This window comes from Phyllopteryx taeniolatus, chromosome 4, assembly GCF_024500385.1.
Source record: "Phyllopteryx taeniolatus isolate TA_2022b chromosome 4, UOR_Ptae_1.2, whole genome shotgun sequence".
Classification (NCBI taxonomy): Eukaryota; Metazoa; Chordata; class Actinopteri; order Syngnathiformes; family Syngnathidae; genus Phyllopteryx; species Phyllopteryx taeniolatus.
In genome coordinates, this window is record NC_084505.1 from 27,981,299 (window position 1) to 28,005,809 (window position 24,511).

The 24,511-nt window shown below is 42.2% G+C and overlaps 1 protein-coding gene across 6 annotated transcripts in view; it reads right to left on the reverse strand.

Moving 5' to 3' along the window:
- Positions 1-605: 605 nt before the first annotated feature.
- The window catches only part of tbc1d1 (TBC1 (tre-2/USP6, BUB2, cdc16) domain family, member 1), a 42,506-nt gene continuing 18,600 nt past the window's right edge, over positions 606-24,511 (reverse strand). For 3 of the 6 annotated variants that reach the window (XM_061771247.1, XM_061771252.1, XM_061771250.1), the window contains 12 exons: positions 24,278-24,388; positions 21,336-21,449; positions 21,067-21,200; positions 16,791-16,988; positions 11,289-11,450; positions 10,522-10,680; positions 8,689-8,789; positions 8,439-8,582; positions 6,796-6,955; positions 5,625-5,794; positions 2,748-2,924; positions 606-1,602 (listed from right to left, as the gene is read on the reverse strand). In XM_061771247.1, coding sequence (XP_061627231.1) covers positions 1,267-1,602; positions 2,748-2,924; positions 5,625-5,794; positions 6,796-6,955; positions 8,439-8,582; positions 8,689-8,789; positions 10,522-10,680; positions 11,289-11,450; positions 16,791-16,988; positions 21,067-21,200; positions 21,336-21,449; positions 24,278-24,388 — 1,966 coding nt within the window. In that variant the 3' untranslated portion in view covers positions 606-1,266. Of the gene's footprint in view, positions 1,603-2,368; positions 2,638-2,747; positions 2,925-5,624; positions 5,795-6,795; positions 6,956-8,438; positions 8,583-8,688; positions 8,790-10,521; positions 10,681-11,288; positions 11,451-16,790; positions 16,989-21,066; positions 21,201-21,335; positions 21,450-24,277; positions 24,389-24,511 lie in introns of those variants that run through there. The other 3 variants (XM_061771251.1, XM_061771248.1, XM_061771249.1) reach the window with 3 other exon arrangements.

Consider the following 24,511-nt stretch of genomic DNA (forward strand, 5'->3'; position numbering starts at 1 on the left):
GTATCTCAAGGCACCATTGTACTTGTTTTTGTTTGTTTTTTTTAATGAAAATTTGCCAGGGTTGTTCACAACGCTCTCGTTGATGGCGTGTCAAACTCAGAAGACAAAGATTTGAATTTTGCAGGGACTTTGAGGACTGTGACAGAGAAGGCGCTGCACGTGTTGTTTCTAAACTATATTTTAGAAAATATTTTATGATTTTTGCATTTTATGTTCAATCTATATTATTTACAGCACTTTTGTTACAGCTGTGGTAGTTTTTAAAACGTGCTCTAGAAATAAAGTTGAGCGCTCCCTTGCAATTCTAACAATCTCAGTTGTATTCTTTGCTGGTGGAGTTTTGCGACGCGCACGCACGTCCGCCCGCTAAGCTAACAAAGACACAAACTTGCCCTGACGCGCTTTTTGTGCCCCTCCCTTCAACCACGAGGAATTCCTGGAAACAAGTGTGCGTTTCTTCTTTAAATGTTGCGCCCTATATATATATTACTATATGTTCAATTATTATATGAAAGAAATAGTGTTTAAAGAGTTGTCGTGTTTAGACAAGAGGCGCACGTGCACACAAACCACACAACAACAAAAAAAAAACGGTTTCAGATGTGTTGAAATGATATGGAATATATTTTAAGTATAGATTGGCAATAACAGAAAAATCATTTCAAATAAAACAAACAGATGCATGGGATAAAATGTTTACAGTGTAACTCAAATTGATTGTTGCAACGAGTGCGCGTGCACGCACGCACATGCAGTTGTATTCATGACTTGAGGGCTGAAGCTGTGGTGGAAGGAATACAGTGTAACCGTTACAGTACGGGTTCATACTCAAGAGGTAATTTAAATTTAAAACAAAACAAAAAAGTGACTGACTGGTGGCACAACTCCAGACCTTTGTTGTTCCTCTTGTAACACAAATGAAATAGGAAATGCAGGAGCCACCACGGTTTATTAAGCTTGCGTCTTTCTGGGCTTTTCAATCGGTTTTACTTGTGAAATGTCCTCAGTCGTACGCATGCTCTCGTTTTGGTTCTTTGGGAACAAAGTGCTGCACGGTGTGCTGGCTCCTTGTAGCTGCTCACAGAAACAAGTACAAGTGCTCCTGTGAGGCCCGTGGGTGGCAGTGCCATCTTTGGGACAGGCTGGTCAAATCACATGCTTGTTTATCACACAAGAGCTTTCATACTGATTCTCCCTCTCTCCGTCCCGCTCCTCGTTTGATTAAAGAAGCCTGCAGGTGAAACGAAGGACAAAAGATGTCGAGAATCAAGTCTCCCCTTGTCCGTTGACCACCTTCTCCGTTACACGCGCGGGTTTGCGCGGGGAGTCCAAAGTCCGATCCCCCTGCGCCGCTTGTGTGCCGACCGTAGCGCCCGCCGTGACTTCGGGCGCATTTATCTCCACATCAGACGGGGACAGTCTGCAGCCATCGGGAGTCGTTCGGATGCCAAGGGCGGCGAGTAGGTTGCTGAGGCGCGTGGCCGTGCTCGCCAGCTGCTGCTTCTCCAGCTCCAGAGAAGAAACCCGCTCCTTCAGCCGGCTCTCTGACTGCGCCAGCGCCGCCACTCGACTCTCGAGGCTGCACACCCGAGCGTACGACACCTGCACGGGAAAAGGGCGGGGGGGATGGAGGTCACCGGTATCGAGGAAAAACACAGAATCGTGTTCTAATAGTGGGCAGCACACTGGCGCATGTGGATAGCATGTCTGCCTCAGTCCCAGGTTCTGGGTTGAAATGGCCAAACCATTTTGGGTGGTTTTTTTTCAGTACAGTACAGAGGCGTACCAACCAAGCTCCCACACTGAACATAATAAGTAAGCGACAGGAAATGTTACACCCTTGCGCTCTAGCTACTCGTAGATGACGTCAACAAACACAGTGTAGCTCAGCTCCTGGCTAGCAATATGCTAATGCAGCAAGTCAGACAACCGTTTTTCAAAATATAATATATTCTGTATCATGTCTTCGTAGGCTATTTTTAAAATCGTCTTAATGTTCTTAACTTCTATAAGAGTGGGTCGCGACTTTGCAACCATTGCAAAATGCGGCTTGGAGGGTGACAAGTTGAAAGCGCTTGAACGGTCGTTTGTCTACATGGGCCCTGTCATTTACTGGCGACCGGTCCGTGGTGTAACGCGACTCGACGTGATATTGAAAACAAAGCACAGTAAGATCAGATTTGTTTAACATTAACTCCACGTTCATGACAACTGCATGTACAAAAATGAAACCAGTCAAATTCAATATCACTTTAAAATTCAGGTAGGCAAGCAGATTTCAGGCAGCACACTGTAAATCGACTCGCAAAGTAAATATTGAAATTTCCTCGTCTTCGCAGACATTCATCACGAAAAGAGAATTTCTTGCCTTTTTCGGCCACGTCCGTTTCCTCACATAACGAGTCGAACTCGTTATCGGGATCCTCTGGCACACGAGCTTTATTGGGGAGAAAGGAAGCGCTGACAGTCCTCTTGGCCATTGTTTGTCGTTTACAGGAGTTATGTGAAATCTTTAGATTCTCACGATAACCCCACACACAAAAGCCACAGTCAGGCTGGGTGCTACGGCCTTCAATTAATTTCACTTCCCTTGCATCTCTTCTTTTTAGGAAAGTGCTGAATCAAGACATTGTTTACCTTTGAGGAGATGAAGGATGCAGACATGCGGAATTATAACAGCTGAGTGAGAATCCCTGCGGTAGAGAATGGACGAATGAATGTTAAAGTGCCGAGTGTACTGTATGGACCTGCAGCTCCTCGAGGAGATCGAGGTTCTGCTGTCTCAGGCTCTGATTGGTCCTCTCCAGCTGTGCGGCGCGCTGGTGTTGATTGAGGGTCGGGGGCGTGTCCAGGAGTTCATCCTGCAGGACGTGGTACTCCACCTCATACGCCTGGAGCTGCTTGGAGACATCCATCTCACAAACCTGCAATCAGGCACAACATTTGTGCTACTACCTCAACAAGTGGAATGCTAATGTTTGCTGCGAGCGATAACCGATGAGCTGCTGACTGGCTTGCTGCCATGCGTGTCGTCACTTGGGAGGGTTTTGTTGTTTCAGAATCAGAATCGTCTTTATTTGCCAAGTATGTCCAAAACACACAAGGAATTTGTCTCCGGTAGTTGGAGCCGCTCTAGTACAACAGACAGTCAATTTACAGAACACTTTGGTGACAGAGACATTGACAAAAAACAATTGTGCAAAAAGTCCTCTAGCACTTAGAGCAGTTCGAATGACTAATATTGCAATAGTCCGGTGCAATGACCATTGTGCAAAGGGCGCTGAGACTTCAAGGAGTGTATGCGGTTTAAAGTGACGAGTAGTGCGATAATCTGGGACACAATCTGTTGATTGTGCAAATGTTACAGATACTCTTCAAACAGTGTGCAAATGGAGCAGATGCTACTCTGGCATGAGTGGGCAGTATATGCAAATAGTGCAGCATGGCGAGACAACGACAGTGAGTGCACGAGTAATACATAATTAATATCATAATCAAAGCTCCCCTTCAATCAAAGTCCATTTTTTTCCAATGTTTTACGCACAACGCAAGTCAAAATGAGTCTGTGACCTGGTTTTAGTTTGTCATTGATTGACATTTTGAACACATTTGTATTTTAGTATGTACTGTAGATGTAGGCTACTTGACCTTCCAGATCTCTTAGAAAAGGTCCAATACTATATCTTATGGGATAAATATGTATACATTAGATTATACTGTCAGGGACAAATATGGGCCGCAACTGTTTGACCCCGAAACGGACTTATTCAATTTGTATTTTCAATTGTTTTGAAATCCAAACAAATCAGAGGTCAAGACGGCATATTGTGTTCCACTGTTGTTGTTTTTTTTGTACGTGTATTTCTTTTAAAAGCATCGCTTGAGCCACTTTGTCACTCTTGCACCATCTTTGAAACCCACTGGCGTACAGTTGAGGAGGAAATGTGAGTCACACATCAGGCTCCCTTTAGGCAACATGATGTGTGACCAGATGGTACCGAAGGGAAATTACCTGCAAGCTACTGCATGTCACTTGCCACTACTTTGTATTTTATTTTAAATTATAAAGTCAACGCATACTTCCGGAGCTACCCGATAACATGTCTGACTCATACAAGGGTACAAATTACCATCACACTACGTATTAGTCAAAATGATGACAAGGAGGACAAATAAGGGCTGAAGGGGTAAATAATGAGTCATTCAACTCTTTTAGAGCGCAATACTGATGATTTTCAGTGTTTTTCTAGTTCCTTTCACCACTAATGCTAATGCAGGAGGCTAAATGAGCTCCACCCATTAGCGGCTCACATCGTCACAGGACGTGAAGAATTTCGTTCCCTGTGTCGTTATGATGTAATGTTGTTACTGGCAAGAAATGCAAAATCACACCTGTGGACTGAACCGCAGGGGACTGCGAGCATTTCGTCTGTACATTTAACACTGTGCACACATCTACGGTTATTCGCCATCAGACCCCTAAGTAGAAATGTATAATAGACGCCCACTAATTCATCAATTAAAACAAAAAAAACCCAAAAAATTAAGACCATTTTATACTGTATTTTTTGTCATCTTATAAGGTAAAAGCCAGGTACACTGCACAGCGAGAAATGGAAACTATTTATGGAATGTTCACACTGTCCGACGGAACATACATCGGCTCTTGGTTTGGACCGTGTGAATATTGGGCTCCAAAGGCAGCGTCATTCATGTTGTTATGATACAAATTTTGCATTTGGGGTTTTTCTGTGCACAGGGAAAAAAGTACCGAAAAGGAGGTTAAACCAGCTAACATGAGCACAACACACCTGTGAGTCTCTTGATTCGCCATCTATTTTGCGTTTGGCGCTAATGGTAGCGCTTGTGAAACAAGCGTTAGGGTATGTTTTCATTAACAGCAAAGATTAAAACAACCTCAGTTTTTACACAGTCCTTAAAACAGTCGGTGTTGTACCAATTACAGTATGTTTTGTTTCATACGATACATTTCCTATGAGAACTTGCTCATCAGTGTCAACACATCTGGCTGAGAGATTACGTTTTGGCCATGGAGTGACTTCCGGCAATACTGCCATAGCCAGACAGGCTAGATGTAAGGTGTGCTTATTGACCTGAAGCGAGAAATTAAACAAAAAGATATTTATAACCTTCCTCGGATCCTTTAAATTTGACCTATAAAGCAGATAACTGCAGCCTCGACAAAAAAGCGGGCTGTCCACGGATGGGTGGAAGTGGCTTTGAGACCGCAGCGAGTTCAAACAAGCTTGCGAGAGCAGGAAAGAGATGAAGCGCAGCTCTCACAGCTGAGCGACCACACCGAGCGCTCACACTTGAAAGCCGAGGCACCGCTGTCAACACCGCAGTTCCATTTCACAAAAACACTCGCACTTTATGGAAAGGAGGCACCCGTCACTACGGTAACCAAGAAATTGGAGGAGCTTGTGGCAGCGTCGTTGACACAAGGAGATGAGTGTTCCTTCAGCCCAAATGTTTTAAACTTCTTGTTGGCTGCTGCAGACACTCCTTTGTTAACATATTCATCAACAGCAAAAAACTTTCTGAATGATGCAAGTCAAGAAACGAAGAGGAAAGAGTTTGGTGCTTGCTTTCGTCGCTCTCACCTGATTGATTGTTTTCTCCATCTGCACCAGGCCCAGGTTAGGCAGCGTGGTCTTGATGAAGTCCACAATGGACTCCAGGCTGTCATGTTGCAAGATCAAAGGCTTGTGGCTCCCTAAGAGACTCAAGGCCACCTTGAAGATGACCTCTGGCCCCTGGAGGAACAACATATCTGACAAGGGGAAGAAAACAGAAAAGGCCAAAACGTGACCAGTCGAATGTAATAAATGCACAACATGGGCCGATTGGAGACGTAAGATTTTCCTCTTTAAACAATTCATCAATTCATTGGCGTCAATAACTTGTGGCAAGATATGGTTGGCCAGAGTCGGTGTGTGAATGCATGCTTTGAATGTATAAGGGTGTGGTGAGAGTTACATGAGAACGTACAAACATTTAAAAGAAATGGGAGTGGAGGCATCAAGCCCAACATACAAAACCAACGCACACACACACACACACACACTCAGATGAGCCTGAGGAGATACTGAGTCTCATTCAGTAATTGAGCACCATCTAAGAAAGCGGGCGTGAAAAAAAGGAGATGAAGTAACAAGGGAAAGTACAGACAAGACACAGGAGTGTGGGTGTGACGGCGCCATTTACCTACATAAAAAAAAAAAGATCACGAGGAAAACACCGGCTTGTAAACAACTTACAGTTGGATAAGATTTGATCGTCTGATGACTTGGCATGGAGGACAACAATAAAAAACACAACAAAAAAGAAATGCATATAAATTAGAAAGGGTGTTGCGACCCGACCTTGGATAAGTGGACAAAAATGACGGCTGGATGGCATCTGCACAGTATCCAACATGCAGATGATTTAGCGGAATTGAAGTTTTCCATCCATCCATTTTTTGTAGCATCGCAGGTGAGCTGGAGCCGATCCTTTGATCGAGAGGCGGGGTACACCCTGGACTGGTCACTCGCCAATCGCGGGGCACATAAAGACGAGCGACCACTCACATTCGCGTCCTCGGACACTACAGACTTCATAGAACCTGTTTTTGGGAGTGTGAAGAAGCCGGAGTACCCAAAGAAAAATGCAAACTCCACACAGGAGGACCCGCGCCCGTATTCAAACTTCGGACCTCTCGAATGCGAGGCAGACATGCCGACGACTACTCCACCACGTTGTTCTCCATCAGAACAGAAGAATAAATCTTACCAAAGACTCTGGCCACGAAGCCGAGGGGGAAGTGTGAGGCGAAGGCGGTGAGGAACCACGGCGTGGCGTACAGGCTGGGCCCGATCTCCTGTTGCTCCAGGTGGCTGTAGAGATCCCGGTGATAGTCATGAAGCAGACGAGACAACTGGTACATCTGAATCTTGGAGGAAGCACACATGAAACACAGGTTGAACACATTTCCCTCACTTCACCGAGATATTTACTTGTAGCTAGACTTTACACCGATTTGATCGGGCTGATCGGTATCGGCCGATATTTAGCATTTTATGCAGATCGGCTTTAATGTCATAATTCACCGATTCGATCAATGGCGTCCGCAAAAGACATTAACTCCGCGTCGCCGCGTGCACATTTGAATCCAAAAGCGAGTTTATTTTTAGCCTTGTCGCGTGTCTTTTGACGTAGTACTGTAAGTATCGGACAGCCAAAGAAGTTATTTAAAAAAAAATAATAATAATTAAAAAAATAAACCTCGGCAGTGTGGAACAGACAACACGTCTGAGACAGACAACACGTAATGCCCGGATCAGACTACAAGACAAATTTGCTCTTTCACGATTGCACTGTCAGACTACTGCAATAAAATCTTGGATTCCGATACCAACGCATCCCGTTTCTTACGATGATTGGGCTTTATCTTGTCCACTCAAATGCGACCAGATACACTCGTTACCGTGGCGACGAGGACAAGAGTGGAGCGCGCCGACTTTGTATTATAAGGACAAAATGGAGGAAAACGTGTGTTGGTGGTCACCGGGGCTCAGGACAGGAGAGGACGTTCGTTTAAGGCTCGCTTGAGGTACGTTCACGTACTTTGAATACGATACGGCTCGCAAGCAGGCAATAAAATGTTATGTAGCCTAGCAAGCTAGCGGTACCACGAACGGTTGGACGTAAACATGCCGCCGTTCCGTCGAATCATGCTCTACAGTTTCAGCGTGGGTGCAGTCATTTAATTAAAAATAAAGTAATTACAGTAAATTAGGACCCATTATTTCTGTTACGTTGTAATGTTGGTTTGACCTGACTGATTAGAATACACGCTCTGACTAGAGCAGTGATTGCCAACCTTTATGGAGCCGAGGAACATATTTTACAATTGAAAAATCTGACAGCACACCAACAAACAAGAATGTCACAAAAGGTGGATACATTAATTACTGTATTTACTTCCTGCCATCTGATAGAACACCATTCATCTGTCACTATGCCTCACTGGCATAAATAGAAAAACAATGACACATTATTTATTGTAAATATAATTTTTTGAGCAATTAAGTACACAAGTATATACAGTAAATGAACAGGTCATTTAAATAGACTGAAAATAAAGCCAATCAAACTTGCATGTCTGATTTTAAACCAACATAGGTTACTTATGGTGTGGCTTCGCTTTATTAAAATTGTTTAGCTTTGTTCGGAGCAGACTAACATAATCCCTCGAATATTGGCATCGGAATGGGATCAATACACTTTCTTCACAGTGATTTTATCACCAAGACGGCGAGATGAGTGTGAATAAATAGTGGCCTGCAGTCACATCTATTGTGCAATCATAAATAAATGATCCAATAATCCCTTAATTATAGAAAAATTAAGTATTGATTGCTTGTTCATTTTACCTGCAGGATAATCATATCGGGCCTGTACTGTTTGCGGAGGCCGACATCATACATGAGAAATTTCAGCATGTTGAATGCGTCTTCTTCCCCCATGTGTAAAAGCAAAACTCCAGCGATGAAGGACAAGCCCTGGCAGTACCCAACCTAAAGCGCAGGATCGACAAGACAAACGTGACATTTATGCAGAGAAGGGGAAAATATTAAAGAGACAGTTGATGATTCTGTTATGTGTACAGAAGCCATTTTCTACCTCAGGGTCCAACAGCGAGTATGCCTTCAGGATATTATACAGAGACAGTTGTCCTGCCCCCAGCTGGGTTTGGAAATAGGGATGAGTGGGAAAAGTGCGACCTGAGAGAGGGGACAAAAGTCACATAACACTTACCCTGCGAGACGTGGTTACCACTTGTTACCAGAGATTAATGGACGAAATAGAAACAGCGTTTACGTCATTTACTGGATATCAAACGCAGACTCAGATCCCAAAGCCTTTCGGTGTGCGCGTGAATCACCTCACCTTCACTTTTCACTTTACGTGTTAACCCATTCCACAGTGTCATGCTTACAAACATGTTCAAAAAAAACGTGCATGAATGCGGCTTTGTGCAGTGCGGATACCGTCCTTCAAAAGGCTTAATGTGAACCAGTTGGCATGACATGTCTCCTTTGAAAAAATGACAACATAATGAGGACTGCTAAAAGTCATCCCGAGGTGGATGCGTTTATAATTGGCAGGTGTGTGCGGATTGCGGCGGACGACTTCTTCACTTACAGTGAGAGACGGCAAAGACAATGGCAACTGTATGAGCACGAATGTGTGGAATGTGCTGTGGGGGCTTTTTTCTTTTTTTGTTTGCTTGTGACTACGCCACGACTCCCTCCCCTGCCTGAAGGAAAAGTGTGCGCGTGTATCGTGCATAGTAGGCTGGTGTAGGGCGGCTGCACCTTACAGTGGTAAATTGTACGTCTTCCTCATCTCACCTCGCTTTATTTAGGTCTTTGGGCTACATGTGTTCACGGTAAACTGCTGTAGGTGATTAAGCGTAGGTGTTGGGAGGATATTAGGTGGGGTGCATGCCACTACGCGTGTGTGGGTTTGGGGTGGAAAGTTAAAAGGAGGAGGTTAAAAACAATAGTCCTATCAAAGACGTTGACATGAATATGTGTAAGATATAGGGCGAAAGCTCAACAAAGGACATTTATTCACACGTACTGGAAACGTCAGGTACACATGCACAACCTAATCAAAATTCTGAATTAAGACTTATCTAATGTATGTAAACATGCCCGACTTATGTAGAAATACTACAGACACATTTTGCATCTGCAAACTGGTACCACAACAATTAACAATTGATATTAGCAATATCTTTGCTGTCAGTCGAAGACAGACTTATTATCCCGTGTTGGATGTCATTACTTGTGCAGGATTACCTGATGTTGAGGTCTCGTTCTAACTTGACTGCATATCGTACAGGAGAACCTCAGTTTTCGAATCATGTCTCGTCTTCGTATGATCTGGGTTTTGACTAACTTGTTTGTTGCAATTTTGTCCCAGTTTGCATACCGTTTCGTCTCCGCTCAGATTGGTAAAAAAATAAAAAATAAATACACATTTTAAAATCAAAAGTGCGACTCGGCCATTCATTTCCCAGAATTGATGCGCCATGCCATGTGCTTGGGACTCAGTCTGCCTTTGTTTCTTGTTGAGTGAGCATCATCCTTCGCATTCATCCGAAGCATTTCGTAAATTGTGTTCAACTGACGGCACGGCGTATTCCACAGTGCTAGCTTTCACTCGGGCAACATCGACGTAACATATCCTGTTCAAAATAAACGGGCCAAAGAAAGTCTGGTATAACTGTTAACATAGTGGCGTGCTTTAATTTTGAAGGCAAAAACAAGCTATTCTCTATAAAATAGATTTTTTGTTAATTCTTTGGGTGTCTGGAACACAATTGGATTGACATTATTTTCTCTGGGAAATATTGCTTTGGTTTTAATGGGATCTGGTTTTAGTCAGACTTTCTGGAATGGATTAATGACAAAAACCGAGGTTCCACTAGTTAGTGTACTGTGTTACCCAAATCTATGAGGATGGCGTGCTGTTGCGAGGTGAGCTGTTTGAGCAGCTCTTTGTATGGCGCGTCATTGGCCGGTGGCCGAGAGGCGACCGTCTGCTTGAGCAGGTACTGTTCAGAGAGGAACTTCCAGATCTCGCCTCGATGCTGCCTCGGCACCCCTGTAGGCAGTAGAACAAAAGTTGGACAGGATGTAGAGGAAGTTTGATTGACAGCAGACCATGTCTACAGCTTCTGCTTTCCTCAAAAAAATACCTGTTGTCAGTTGAGAAAAACTATCTAGTGAAAGGATGTTACATTTCCCCATGAGAATATCTAGAAATGTCTTCTTCACACATTTATTCTGAAAATCCAGACTTCCATTTATTCTCACAGAATTGTTTGACAAATTGGTCAAATAATAGCAGCAGGAATTACATCCATCCTATACATTACAACTAGAATAACTAGAATTTGTCGCATGGTGCAGAACAACCAGGATGCAGTTAGGTATTAACTCAGGTAGTAGCAGACGAGAGTCCCCCTGTTCTCGGTGCAAAACATGTATGCTAGACAAAAGAATTGGAATGGGGAAAAAAAACCAAAAGTAGTTCAAAGGGGAACGAACGGGATCAACTCAGATTCCTTTGCAGTGCTGGGAGAAAGGGCCAGAGCTGATAAGAAGAGACGCTGAATTACACAGTTCCAGTCAGGAGCATTATACATTAAGCTTTGGTCAATATTTGCAGATAGCGGCAAAGCCACTACTGATATACAAAGGTAAACACACCTTGAGCAACTGACGCATGTATGGTTTCGCCGTCAAATTTGACCTTTGCCCTTCCAGGACTTCCCAGCATCTTCTCCCAAACCAGTGTGATCTCCTTCAGACACGGAGTGATTTCCTCGTAGTCCAGCTTGAGACGCTTGTTCTGCAAATCGCTCTCAGAAGCTGAAAACATCAACACACACAACGCACATCAGTCACGTGACTTGGCAGGTGCCACTTGCATCTGGGTGACTGGGAACACCTGGCATCGTCGCCAAATAGCAGCACAAGGGGCTCATCGGTTAACGACAGAGTTCCGTTCCTACGGTGGCAACGTAACACGTTTTTCTTGCCTTTCTGTGCCGCGTGAGGTATCGTTACAACTAAACTGAACAAAAATAAACATCTTTTGCTCCCATTTTTATGAGCCGAACTCAAAGTACACTATAAGTTTTTCTATGTACATAAAAGATCCATTTCTCTCTCTGATTACTTGATGGTTTGAACCAAACTTGCTAAAATGTTGTTCAAGCCATTATGTAATCAACTAGTAGTTCTGCTAGTTATCGCAGCATACACCTAATTTCTGTGTTTGGTCACACGACATTCGCAATGCAAGTACTTGTGAGGTTAATTTTAATCGACAGCAGAAGGCAATATTACGGCCTAAAATTAATTTATTTATTTCTCTGTTTAATTCTTACTCTACAAACACAATGTTAATCGGAATACTAGTTTAGACTAGTGGGAGCACATAGAATGTATTCTTGCCCCCAAACCTTGGGTGTTTCCTTCCCCTTTAAAGCTCGTGGCATTGTGCTGTGTGATAGGACATCACATTTTCGAGTGGCCTTTTATTGTGGGCAGCCTAAAGCATACCTGTGCAATAACCATGCTGTCTAATCAGCATCTTGATATGCCACACCTGTGAACTGCTCACTAACAGAGACAGACAGATTTGTGGACAATATTGAAGAGACATTTTTTGTGTACATAGAAAAATTCTCAGATCTTCTCAGATCTCAGTCTGTTTGGCTCATGAAAAATGGAAGCAAAAAAACAAAGTGCTACGTTTATATTTTTATGCAGTGTAGTTCATGAAGCGCAAACCGTAACCTTGGTATTTCATTATTAGAGTAAAACATTTGTATGAAAAAACATTCTAGGCCATAAATATAAAACAATCAAATAACATTACAGTAGCAAGTGAGCGTGCATTCTTGTGTTGCGTGACCACATAATTCATATGTTGCCGCTGTTCGACTAAAAAAGTACCATTTCATTCGTCATTTGTCTTTAGGTTGTTCTACTTTCTACTTGATCAAATGTATTTTAATGACTTCAATGCAATAAAGTCCATACACAATCGCAACTCAGAAGAAAAAACATCATCAGGAAATATTAGAGGAAAGGTTTGCCAATAACCCTGACACAGAAATAACATCTGAAGCAAGATAAGGAGCATGTTTTTGCTACCATCAATAAACCTTTATTTACAGTAGGGATCACAGCTCTTACAACATCCTGTGGTGGGAATTCACCATAGACCACAGGCATAAAAGTGGATAATCAATCATATTCCAATATGGATTTTTGCACCAGGTCACAGCTTATTTATTAAGAAGGTTGCATTTTTTGAGCAAGTTGTCTTTGCAGCCATTGACTCTGACTGAACTATCACAGTTAAAAAAATAAATAAATACAAAATAACTGAAATGGACAACTTGTAAATTTCCGTAAACAGCCATCATCAAAGAAGGTGAGGGCACACCCACAGACCCTAATCTGTTCCTGTTTTTGACAACACCCTTCCTCTCGCTGCCTCCCCAATCTCTTAACTCACGGCCCCATTCTTCTCTTGTCGTTGTCGTGTTGAAACTCAACTCGTTTCTCTATTTGTCTTGTCTGTCAAATGCTTTCTCACTCTCCTTTTCTCCCTCCATGGTCTTCACAAAGTGACCAGCTGCAACTTGGCAGATGTGCTGAGAATGACATCATCACTACAGGAGAGAGGAAGAGCGAAAAAGGCCACAGCCTTATCCAAAAATGTTTTCATAAACCCCCAGGAAAAGATGGGATTATTAGGTGTTAAGCAACCAAAGTGATTACAAGAAATCCCCCACACGAAAAGAATTGGCAAGGAGTGTTGTGATGTCATTGTAATAATAGCCCAGCTGTAACAAGCTGAAGTGTGAGTGACAATGTTTGACTGATTGTTGAATGACAGTAAAACAGTCCTAAAGCTCATAAAATATTTTTGGCGCTTCACTTGTCATAATGAATAACGTCATGCGAGCCTTCATTCACTGCACCGCACTTGTGCCATCCATCCATCCATTTTCCGTACAACTTATCCTCACGTGGGTCGCAGGCGTGCTGGAGTGGAGCCTGTTCCAGCTGACTTCGGGCGAGAGGCGGGGTACACCCTGAACTGGTCGCCAGCCAATCGCAGGGCACATTTAAAACAAACAACCATTCGCACTCACATTCACACATATGGGCAATTTAGAGTCCTCAATCAAACTATCATGCATGTTTTCGGGATGTGGGAGGAAAGCGGAGTGCCTGGAGAAAATCCATGCAGTCACGGGGAGAACATGCAAACTCCACACAGGCGAGGCTGGATTTGAACCCGGGTCCTCAGAACTGTGAGGTAAATTTGCTAACCAGTCATCCAACGTGCTGCTAACGAACTTGGGCATTTTTTTCATGCAACAAGGTTTACTGTAATTTCTCGTGTATAATGCACACCCATGTTTAATACGTATTTAATTAATACATGTTTAATTGTATTTTAATGGGATTTAAATTAAACTGTCAAGCATTTCAGACAAGCATAATCATTAAACAAAACATAACCATAAAGAAATTAATGATTGTTGTTCAGTCAGTCAGTCATATTTAAAAAATAAATAAATAAATTTCACAAATTCTGCCAGGGTATGTAAACTTATGAGCACAACTGTACATATATGCAGTCATATGCATCCCTGTCATATTGGACTGAAAGTGAAAGCTACACCTTTTTCATAACCTCTAGGTGGCGGTGGCATATTAGAATAAAATGTGTACACGTCTCATAACCTCTAGGTGGCAGTGGCATATTGGAATGAAAGTGTACAGATTTCTCATAACTTCTAGATGGCGGCATACATTTATAAAATGTGGGTTTTTTTCCCTCCATTTCCCCCTATACCGTGTATAATGCACACTACTGACTTCTGCCAATTTTTTGGGGAACAAAATGTGTATTATACACGAGAAATTACGGTAATTAAGACAGGCAAGCCTCAGTTGGTGTGGAAAACTCAACTATTTATGAGTGGTACAGCATGTTTGTGTCATACAAGTTGGAGATGACCAACAGTAGTATGTGGATGATCGAGCAGAACTGCTGCTTTGTTTAGCCATTTTTGGCACTGTTATTTTGGTAGGCTCTCGTTTCCTGTTTTTATTTTCATTCCTGTTGACTTGATGGGACTCCGTCGGTATAGACCAAGTTTATAAGGACTTTAATATGATCTTCTGTGCATCGTGCATTTGAGTTCATCTGTGCGTGATGTTTGTTAATGTAGAGTGCCGTTGTTAGCTTGCTGCGCTAGCCACCGACTTGCTCGCTAGCTGCCAAATGCTTGTCACGCATGTTGTTTTAGCATGATTGATTTGACAGCGGAACGCTGGGGGCTGCCAGGAAGGTGTATTATAAGTCAATGTTGTGTGCAGTCAGAGATCAGTTGAAAAGGATATTATCCAATCTCACTTTACACCCAATTGGTCCGAAAGTTATTATTTAGGTTTGTTAAAGCTTTTCAAGCATGACTGCCATAAAAACTCAAACAAGAGAGAAACTCAGGGCTGTTGCAGTGTGTGTGTGTGTCTTCTATTCCTCAAATAGTGTTGCGTTCAACTAAACAGGACCTGATTCCACACAGAGTATGTAAATTGAGATGAGATCATCATTTTGTCAGTTTTTATACTAGGTGATATACTTGTTTGGTGGTGTGTCATGAGATTTTTCAAATGGACAGTAAATGTGCCTTGACTCAATAAAGGTTGTAAACCCTTATAAGTAAAAGAGGAAAGAGTTTTTGGACAGAGAAGATAGCTGTCACACAGTAAGAATAGACACTTTTGTTCTTACCAGCAGGCTGGGGTCAAGTTCATTAGAACACGCTCCCTGGTTGTAAGCCCAACTCGTGGTCAAGCCGGCACATCCCTATCTTCTCTTATACCAGAGCTGCCTTTCTCTGGAAAACTCCTCCCTTGATAACACGCGAAAAGCACTGTGGACAATCCACCCAGGATCTGACTGACGCATGCACAGATGGATGCACGCACACACACAAACACAAAGAGTTGACCCATAAAGTAGACGAGACAGACATAAGTTGCTGCTTTTCCACCAAGTTTACTGTAAATGACTCAACTTGTTCCACATCAGGCAAAGTTTGTGCTTCAATCCATGTGTCATGAGCTCATTTTATATGGACCGTGATAGGTGAGAATGACCCACACTTTTTTTCTATTTCGTACATATCTCAATTGAACAGGTAGTCTTTAAATAAGTACTGATTTTGGAAAATAATCTAACCTCAGTGTGTTTTGTTTTTTTACAGTGGTTAATTTACACCTTTATGCCAATTAGTGATTTAAAAATGCTCCTTCAAATAATTGCCTCACAGTTAATAATGGTTTTATGATGGTGGCAGTTGGATAGTTGAATGTATAATTTCTATTGCCATTATTTCCTATGTGGGGAAATACAAACAAAGATCGAACAGCTTCCCGAAACCTTTTCTTTTCGACTTTAGATGCCTGACTGTACTTTGGTGGTTCCGAGGAGGTACTGTGTCAGTCGTTGGAATTAAATGTTATTCCACAGAGTACTACGTGGTGGAAAAATGGTTAGAAAACAGCGACAGGGAACCAAGTTCCACGCAGACACACAACTGCCATAAAGGCATTTCTCACCCTCACAGAGGGAAAAAAAACAACTGAAGAATTTGTGTTCAGCATGTGCGTGTGATAGAGATAGGAAAAGTTAAATAAGAGAGTTGTCAAAGATCAGACTTGATTTTCTTACATCACACTTGACCCGCATCTAATATCATCACCTTCCTGAGCAGGCAATAAAGCCGTCAGGGGTGTGGCAAAAACTTAGCTGTGTGTTGATACAAGCCAACTAGGTCAGGAAATGGGTGGGGCATTTAACACACCCTTGGATGTGCCAAGTGCCAACAAAAAACACAAACAAAACGTAAAAAATGCCTCTATATGCCTATAATGTGTTAGTTTGAGGTGAGTTTAAAAAACCAAAAAAACAAAACGTGCACTTAATCACTAATTATGCATGTGTAAGCATATCTCGGAAGGCCTGACTGCCAGAGATGAGGATAAGACTTGTGTAACATTTATTATTAGCACAACATCATAAATACTGTTGTATACACTGTACTTGTGTGCACAAATACTTGTTGGGAAAGTGTTTTGTCAGTTCTACCACCCTTCATTCGTTCAACTCACCCTGTAGTTTCTGGTTCTCTCGTTCCATCCTCTGCAGGAGGATCTGTTGCAGGATGGCTGTCCTCCATAGTTCCCTCAGCTCCTCTTTGCTCCTTCTGGTTCTCACTTCGGGCAGCGCCCTCATGGACAAGTCCACACTTCCTGCACCGACAGCTTGGCCCCCACATGCCCGACCCCCATCTAGGCCGTCTCCACGCTCTGAAAGACAAGATTTTACGGCATGATATCAGGTCAGAAAACATTGAGACCAACTTAGGTGTTTGCTACGCCAATTACCAGGGAAATGTTTGAATGAAGACTATTATAAAAGTGCTCAGTGCAAATACACGTCTCACATCGTTAATCGATACAAATTTAATAACAGACGGTCTGTCAATACTGCGGAATCTCAAAGTTGAATACCCATCGTACAATCTGGAGTTCAACCAACTTTTCCAGGAGCTTATAGTTCAAAATTCAGAACTTGGGAGTTGATCATCATGATGTAAAATGTCAAATGTGACGTGTTTTTTAGGATGGCAAAAAGGAAAAGTGTGTTGAACTACAGAACGAGAAATGGAACATAAACAATCAAGTAAATGCCCTATAACTTATAACAATAATGGCTAATGACTTGCTGAAACGACAAGAGAAACTTGTCAATAAATTGCTCTCCATTTTGTGTATGCCAGACATCTTCAAAGGGTGAGTAGTTTTACTTTAGTGTACTTTTATCATATAGTAATTACGGTAACCTCTCTTAACCCATGTATAACAGTGAGTACTATGCTAATAAGTATAGTAAATAAAGCTGTTATGATGGTGATAGCTTGTGCACAAAACTTCATCCATCCATTTTCTGAGCCGCTTCTCCTCACTAGGGTCGCGGGCGTGCTGGAGCCTATCCCAGCTGTCATCGGGCAGGAGGCGGGGTACACCCTGAACTGGTTGCCAGCCAATTGCAGGGCACATACAAACAAACAACCATTCGCACTGACATTCACACCTACGGGCAATTTAGAGTCTTCAATTAACCTACCATGTATGTTTTTGGGATGTGGGAGGAAAGCGGAGTGCCCGGAGAAAACCCACGCAGGCACGGGGAGAACATGCAAACTCCACACAGGCGGGGATGGGATTTGAACCCCGGTCCTCAGAACTGTGAGGCAGACGCTCTAACCAGTCGTCCACCGTGCCTCCCAGCCCAAAACTGATTATAGATTATTTCATAAGGGTCAATTTATTTTGAAATTAGAATAGAAAATGAATTAGAAAATGAGCATCTCCAAAAAGGTCAACAAATTTACAATTTCCACTACTCCAAGCAATACAAATTGAAAATGATCACCAAATTGACAAATGATAAATCATCAAATAAAAATACATTAATAAATGCTCAATCATCGTCAGACATACAGTCATGGCTAAAAACGGTGCCAATTTATTTTAGCCATGATTGTCTTAAAAGAAATATGCTTTTTTTTCCCCCCTGACTGCCTGACATGAAATCAGACTAAACGTTTCTTGTTTTAGGTCAATTAGAAGAAGAAAAAAAAATCTATGTGCTAAATGCCAGAATAATGAGAAAATTATGTTTTTTTTAATTATTATTTTTTTAAATACAAATATATACAATTAAATACAATCCAGTCATGGCTGGTGTGCCAATGTTTTTAGCTGTGACTGTACGAATCTCAGCATTGTTTACAAATCTCACAAGCTTAACAAAAAACGAAAACAAAAAACAATGTGTATATATACATATATATATATATATATATATATACATACATACATATTTATATACTGTGTATACACACACGTGTGGTGAAAAACAATGTGCAGTATCAATAAATAAATAAATACAATCATCATAACCTAGCTCTAATGTAAGTGCTCCTTTGATACTTGAACACAACTGGCATCTCTCTTCTTCTCTCAAACCTTTGAGACACTCATGGAAAATAAAAAATAAAGCTAAACATAGATAAGTATATTTTGACACAGATGGGTGCAACACACACCAAGAATACAAAACAAAAAAAAAATAATGTGAGACTCCACCCTAAAGTACAGGGTGGATCCCAAACCTCAAAATACCCTGTGTTGTCTGGAAGAAGGACATCCGGTGACAACTAGCCAGATGGTACTTCACCTACAAATAGGGTACTTCAATACAATACACACACACACACACACACACAGACACACGATGACAATACTGTTCTTTGTGTGACATGAGGGCAACGTCGATGTGGACCTTCTGTCTGTGTCAGGGAGGCTTGCAAAGATGTGCTGAAACATTCACCACAGTCACTCAACAAACATGAGGCACTCAACACACGAGCACATACGTCTCAGAGAGACATGTATTTGTTAGACAAACACAGACTGCTATACCACTTCTACAAAAGTCTTCAGCAGTGCGTGTGTGTCACAATAAATGTGCGCACACACTCACAGTCTTCATAAGACAATACCTCCCAAGGCCCTTACTCCAATCATACACTTGCATTTGTATATACGCACTAGGTACAATTAAACTGATGCTTCTTCCTTTTTGCAACCAGCCTCCCCTACGTCGATGTACTGTAAAGCTGCTGTGTTAAATACAAATGGACAGAACAAGCGTGCGGACGGTAAAGAAATGGTCAGAAGGCAAATAAGCAGCTATGAATGTATATGCTATAGACTAATAAAAGATGGTACGACACGGCACACAACAGTGAATATAAAGGTTGGTGCTATCATTGAGCGATACAACTGAATTATATGGGGTTGTCATGGCAATACTAAGAACGCTACTGTCCTTAGAAACCAGGGTACCATCAACATGATTTCAAATCTGGCATTATGAAATGCTGCTTTGAGAAAAAAAGTCACTGCAGTAAGGGCACAACCTTGAATAAACACTCCAACTTATAACTTCATCTCTCCCTTACATACAAACACACCATGCAAAGTGTGTCAACAAGGCTGGCGCTTTCCTTTGACGCTGTCGATGTGGACAGTCACCACAACCTTGAGACACCGCTGCCCTCCCTAACACATAAATACAGTGACACACCCACGATCTCAGGCGTGTATGCACACGCATAAATTAATACACACAATTCAAGCAGCTGATACAAAGTCCATCACATTGAAGGTTTATCCACCTTCCATGACACTTGAACAAATGTAAGTCAGTACCACCATATTCGAGTCTTGAATCAACATAGCATGCATGTTTTTGGGATGTGGGAGGAAACCGGAGTAGCCGGAGAAAAGCCAGGCAGGCACGGGGAAAACATGCAAACTTCACACAGGCGAGGCCGGATTTGAACCCGCATCCTCAGAACTGTGATGCTAACCAGTCGTCCACTGTGCCGCCCCAGAAATGAACTGGCAAAATGTGGAAATTTAAATAAGTCTACACTTTTTATTTTTGGGACTTTTTGCTTGTCTGATGTGGCGACCCCTGGCAGGAAAAAGCTGAAAGTCACTTCTTTTTCTTACAGTATACAAAAAAAAAAACACCAATATGATACATTTACTTTTTTTGTGAGCCAGATAAGCATTAGGAGCTTTTGTTGTCTGTGGAACATTTTTCTCTAGGTTAATTTTTAACAGTAGATTTTTCATACCGATGGGACAGTGTGACATACTAAACAAGCTCATCTGTCAACAACTCAATGTCACACACACTCACAAAGCTACACGGACGGTACATGCAGCATAATTATCACAACACAGGATCTGAAGACGGGCAGGCACAAGCATGATTCCCACTAGTGAGTAAGAAGGACATTTGTGTGTGTACAGAAGATCTGCTGAGATTAGAATGACTGAAGTTATCAGTCAAGTTTAAAACCTACAGAAATGTTTCTTGATGCATTCATGATGCATGTTTATTGATGAACCAATTTAAACAGTAGGAAAAAATATTGCATTTTAATATGCAGGCAATCCATACTGGCTGTGACAATTATGAAATAATGATCTCACAACAAGGAGGACAATCCTCTTTGTACCTGTACACTACTCCTCCCACTCCTCTTACTGCATGTCAACATCATTTCAAACGAAAGAGTGACACAAAGTGGAAAGACTCTATTACTGCATGCAGGTGTATGTTTTATGAGAAAACCTTTTTTAATCTTGCATTGTCTTTATTGTGTAGGTTTGACCTGGCTCATAAATAAAACAGTTGTCACAATTTATTTTGTCCCATTTCCGTTCTTTTCCGGTGATGGAAGAAAAAACTGTAAATATCTCCGTTCAAGGCCGAACTTCACCAGTTGCTCAGGATTCTTACCATTGACATCTGTGTTTTTCTGAGGGGTTGCGACTCGCAGGAAGATCTGCTGCCTCCAGGAGTGTCGGTGACTGCGCAAAGGGCTTTCTCCAACATCATATTCTGCACTTGATACATAGAGGGCTGCTACATCTCTAAAAAGAATGTGACACAATGGTCTGCCGTGAAAATACACAAACTACACTACATGTACCGAAGAAGTTTGAGGAGCCTATGAAGCACATATCTTCACACAGACATTGGTATGATTATTTGATATACATGTGTACCTGCTCTTTGTTTCTGGGCAGTCGTTTTCTTTGACAGGTGCCAGGAATTGAAATTTCAAAAAGTTAGGAACAGAGGATGAGGAGTGGAGTCGAGCTCGCAGTCCACTCAGCGGACTGATGTAGACGGTGTGAGAGGAAGCGGGTGAAAAGACAGACAAAGGACCCGTTCACGCACGGACACATTGCAAGAAGTACAACCCCAATTCCAATGAAGTTGGGACGTATTGTTAAACATAAATAAAAACAATACAATGATTTGCAAATCATGTTCAACCTATATTTAATTGAATACACTACAAAGACAAGATATGTAATGTTCAAACTGATAAACTTGATTGTTTTTAGCAAATAATCATGAACTTAGAATTTGATGGCTGCAACACGTTCCCAAAAAGCTGGGACGGGGTCATGTTTACCACTGTTACATCACCTTTTCTTTTAACAACATTCAATAAACGTTTGGGAACTGAGGAGACTAATTGTTGAAGCTTTCCAGGTGGAATTATTTCCCATTCTTGCTTGATGTACAGCTTCAGCTGTTCAACAGTCCGGGGTCTCCGTTGTCGTATTTTACGCTTCATAATTCGCCGCACATTTTCAATGGGAGACAGGTCTGGACTCCAGGCAGGCCAGTCTAGTACCCACACTCTTTTACTACCAAGCCACGCTGTTGTAACACGTGCAGAATGTGGTTTGGCATTGTCTTGCTGAAATAAGCAGGGGCGTCCATGAAAAAGACGTTGCTTGGATGGCAGCATATGTTTCTCCAAAACCTGTATGGACTGTATGAATGGGCCTTCACAGATGTGTAAGTTACCCATGCCATTGGCACTAACACAGCCCCGTACCATCACAGATGCATCAATAACAGTCCGCATGGTTCTTTTCCTCTTTGGCCCGGAGGACATGACGTCCACAATTTCCAAAAACAATTTGAAATGTGGACTCGTCGGGCCACAGAACACTTTTCCACTTTGCGTCAGTCCATCTTAAATGAGCTCGAGCCCAGAGAAGCAGACGGCGTTTCTGGGTGTTGTTGATAAATGGCTTTTGCTCTGCATAGTAGAGTTTCAAGTTGCACTTACGGATGTAGCGTCGAACTATATTTACTGACATTGGTTTTCTGAAGTGTTCCTGAGCCCATGCGGTGATATCCTTTACACATTCATGTCGGTTTTTGATGCAGTGTCGCCTGAGGGATTGAAGGTCACGGGCATTCAATGTTGGTTTTCGGCCTCGCCGCTTACATTCAGTGATTTCTCTAGATTCTCTGAACCTTTTGATGATGTTATGGACCGTAGATGATAAAATCCCTAAATTCCTTGCAATTGTACGTTGAGGAACATTGTCCTTAAACTGTTCGACTATTTTCTCACGCACTTGTTCACAAAGAGGTGAACCTCGCCCCATCTTTGCTTGTGAATGACTGAGCCCTTTCTACCCAATCATGGCACCCACTTGTTCCCAATTAGCCTGTTCACCTGTGGGATGTTCCAAACAGGTGTTTGATGAGCATTCCTCAACTTTCTCACTCTTTTTTGTCACCTGTCCCAGCTTTTCTTAGAACCTGTTGCAGCCATAAAATTCTAAGTTAATGATTATTTGCTAAAAACAATCGTGCATCAGTTTGAACATTAAATACCTTGTCTTTGTAGTGTATACAATTAAATATAAGTCGAACAGGATTTGCAAATCATTGTATTCTGTTTTTATTTGTTTAACACAACGTCCCAACTTCATTGGAATTGGGGTTGTATATTATTGTCGCTGTCAGGCAGAAACCTCGTATGTCCAAACATGATCAATTCAATTCTTATATATATATATATTTTTGTACAAATCGATAGCGATTGTCAGTCCACATGTGGTCTGTTATTTTCACAAGTTATTCACCAATTTAAGTGTTGAAAATAGCTCGAGGAAAACTATTAACTCTCTTGAACACTTCAACAGTCCGAGAAATGTCGTATAACTCCACCTACCTCTTATTGACTCTGCGGGAGCCTCACGGCGTTATGTCGCCTCAAGATTCAAAGTCTATGTTTTTTGGGTTTTTTTAGACAAAAATGAGTGAAATTAGTTAGGTTAGATATATTTGAGTAGGGCCATGTCATAAAAAATTGATAGCTGTAATGCTTCATTGCACATTATCAGCTCATTGTTTTTTAATTGCTTTACTCATGGCTCTTAGACCTTTGAAATAGTGTTTGAGAAGATGACTTATCTACAGTTTGCTTTTGTTAAGTATTTAAGCCTTTTCTCTTGTCAGGGGCTCAGCATGAGCGCAAACTTTGACGGGCAAGGCTGGCGGCGGCAACGTGCCTGCAACATTGCAATCATCCATCCATCCATTTTCTGAGCCGCTTCTCCTCACTAGGGTCGCGGGCGTGCTGGAGCCTATCCCAGCTGTCATCGGGCAGGAGGCGGGGTACACCCTGAACTGGTTGCCAGCCAATCGCAGGGCACATCGAAACAAACAACCATTCGCACTCACAGTCATGCCTACGGGCAATTTAGAGTCTCCAATTAATGCATGTTTTTGGGATGTGGGAGGAAACCGGAGTGCCCGGAGAAAACCCACGCAGGCACGGGGAGAACATGCAAACTCCACACAGGCGGGGACGGGGATTGAACCCCGCACCTCAGAACTGTGAGGCAATGACAGCTTAATCAAAGTAATGGTTTTAGAGATGCAAGGATTCTGCACGACCGCGAGTTTATGCTTGGTGGAATGCTGCCTTTTGGTTTGCTAATAGTGAGGAAAACATTTTTAATGTTTTAAGATGCCAGCTGATGCAAATAATTCCATCTCTTCCTACATTTGTCTGTGTGAACAGGGCCTCACATGAATATACAGAAAACAAGTAAAGAAGAAGCCATGAAAAATGTTACAAATCGGAAGACAGAAATTCACACTGTATGCAACAGCGCAACATTCTCACCGTCTTTTACTGAGCCTTGCTCCGGTTGAAGGAGAGGAAGGAGGGAGCAGAGGAGAGGAGGATGAGGAGCAGTTAGGAACGGGAGGAAGAGCGGTGTCGGATGGAAGACGTCTGAGAAGTGGTGCAAATGTGGAGAGTCAAAAAGGAGAAGTAGTCAAGGACATGTGTGAACACCGACAAAAGGGAGAGGCAGAAGTCAAGGAAAACAATGCAAGCGCTTAACTCTTCATGTGA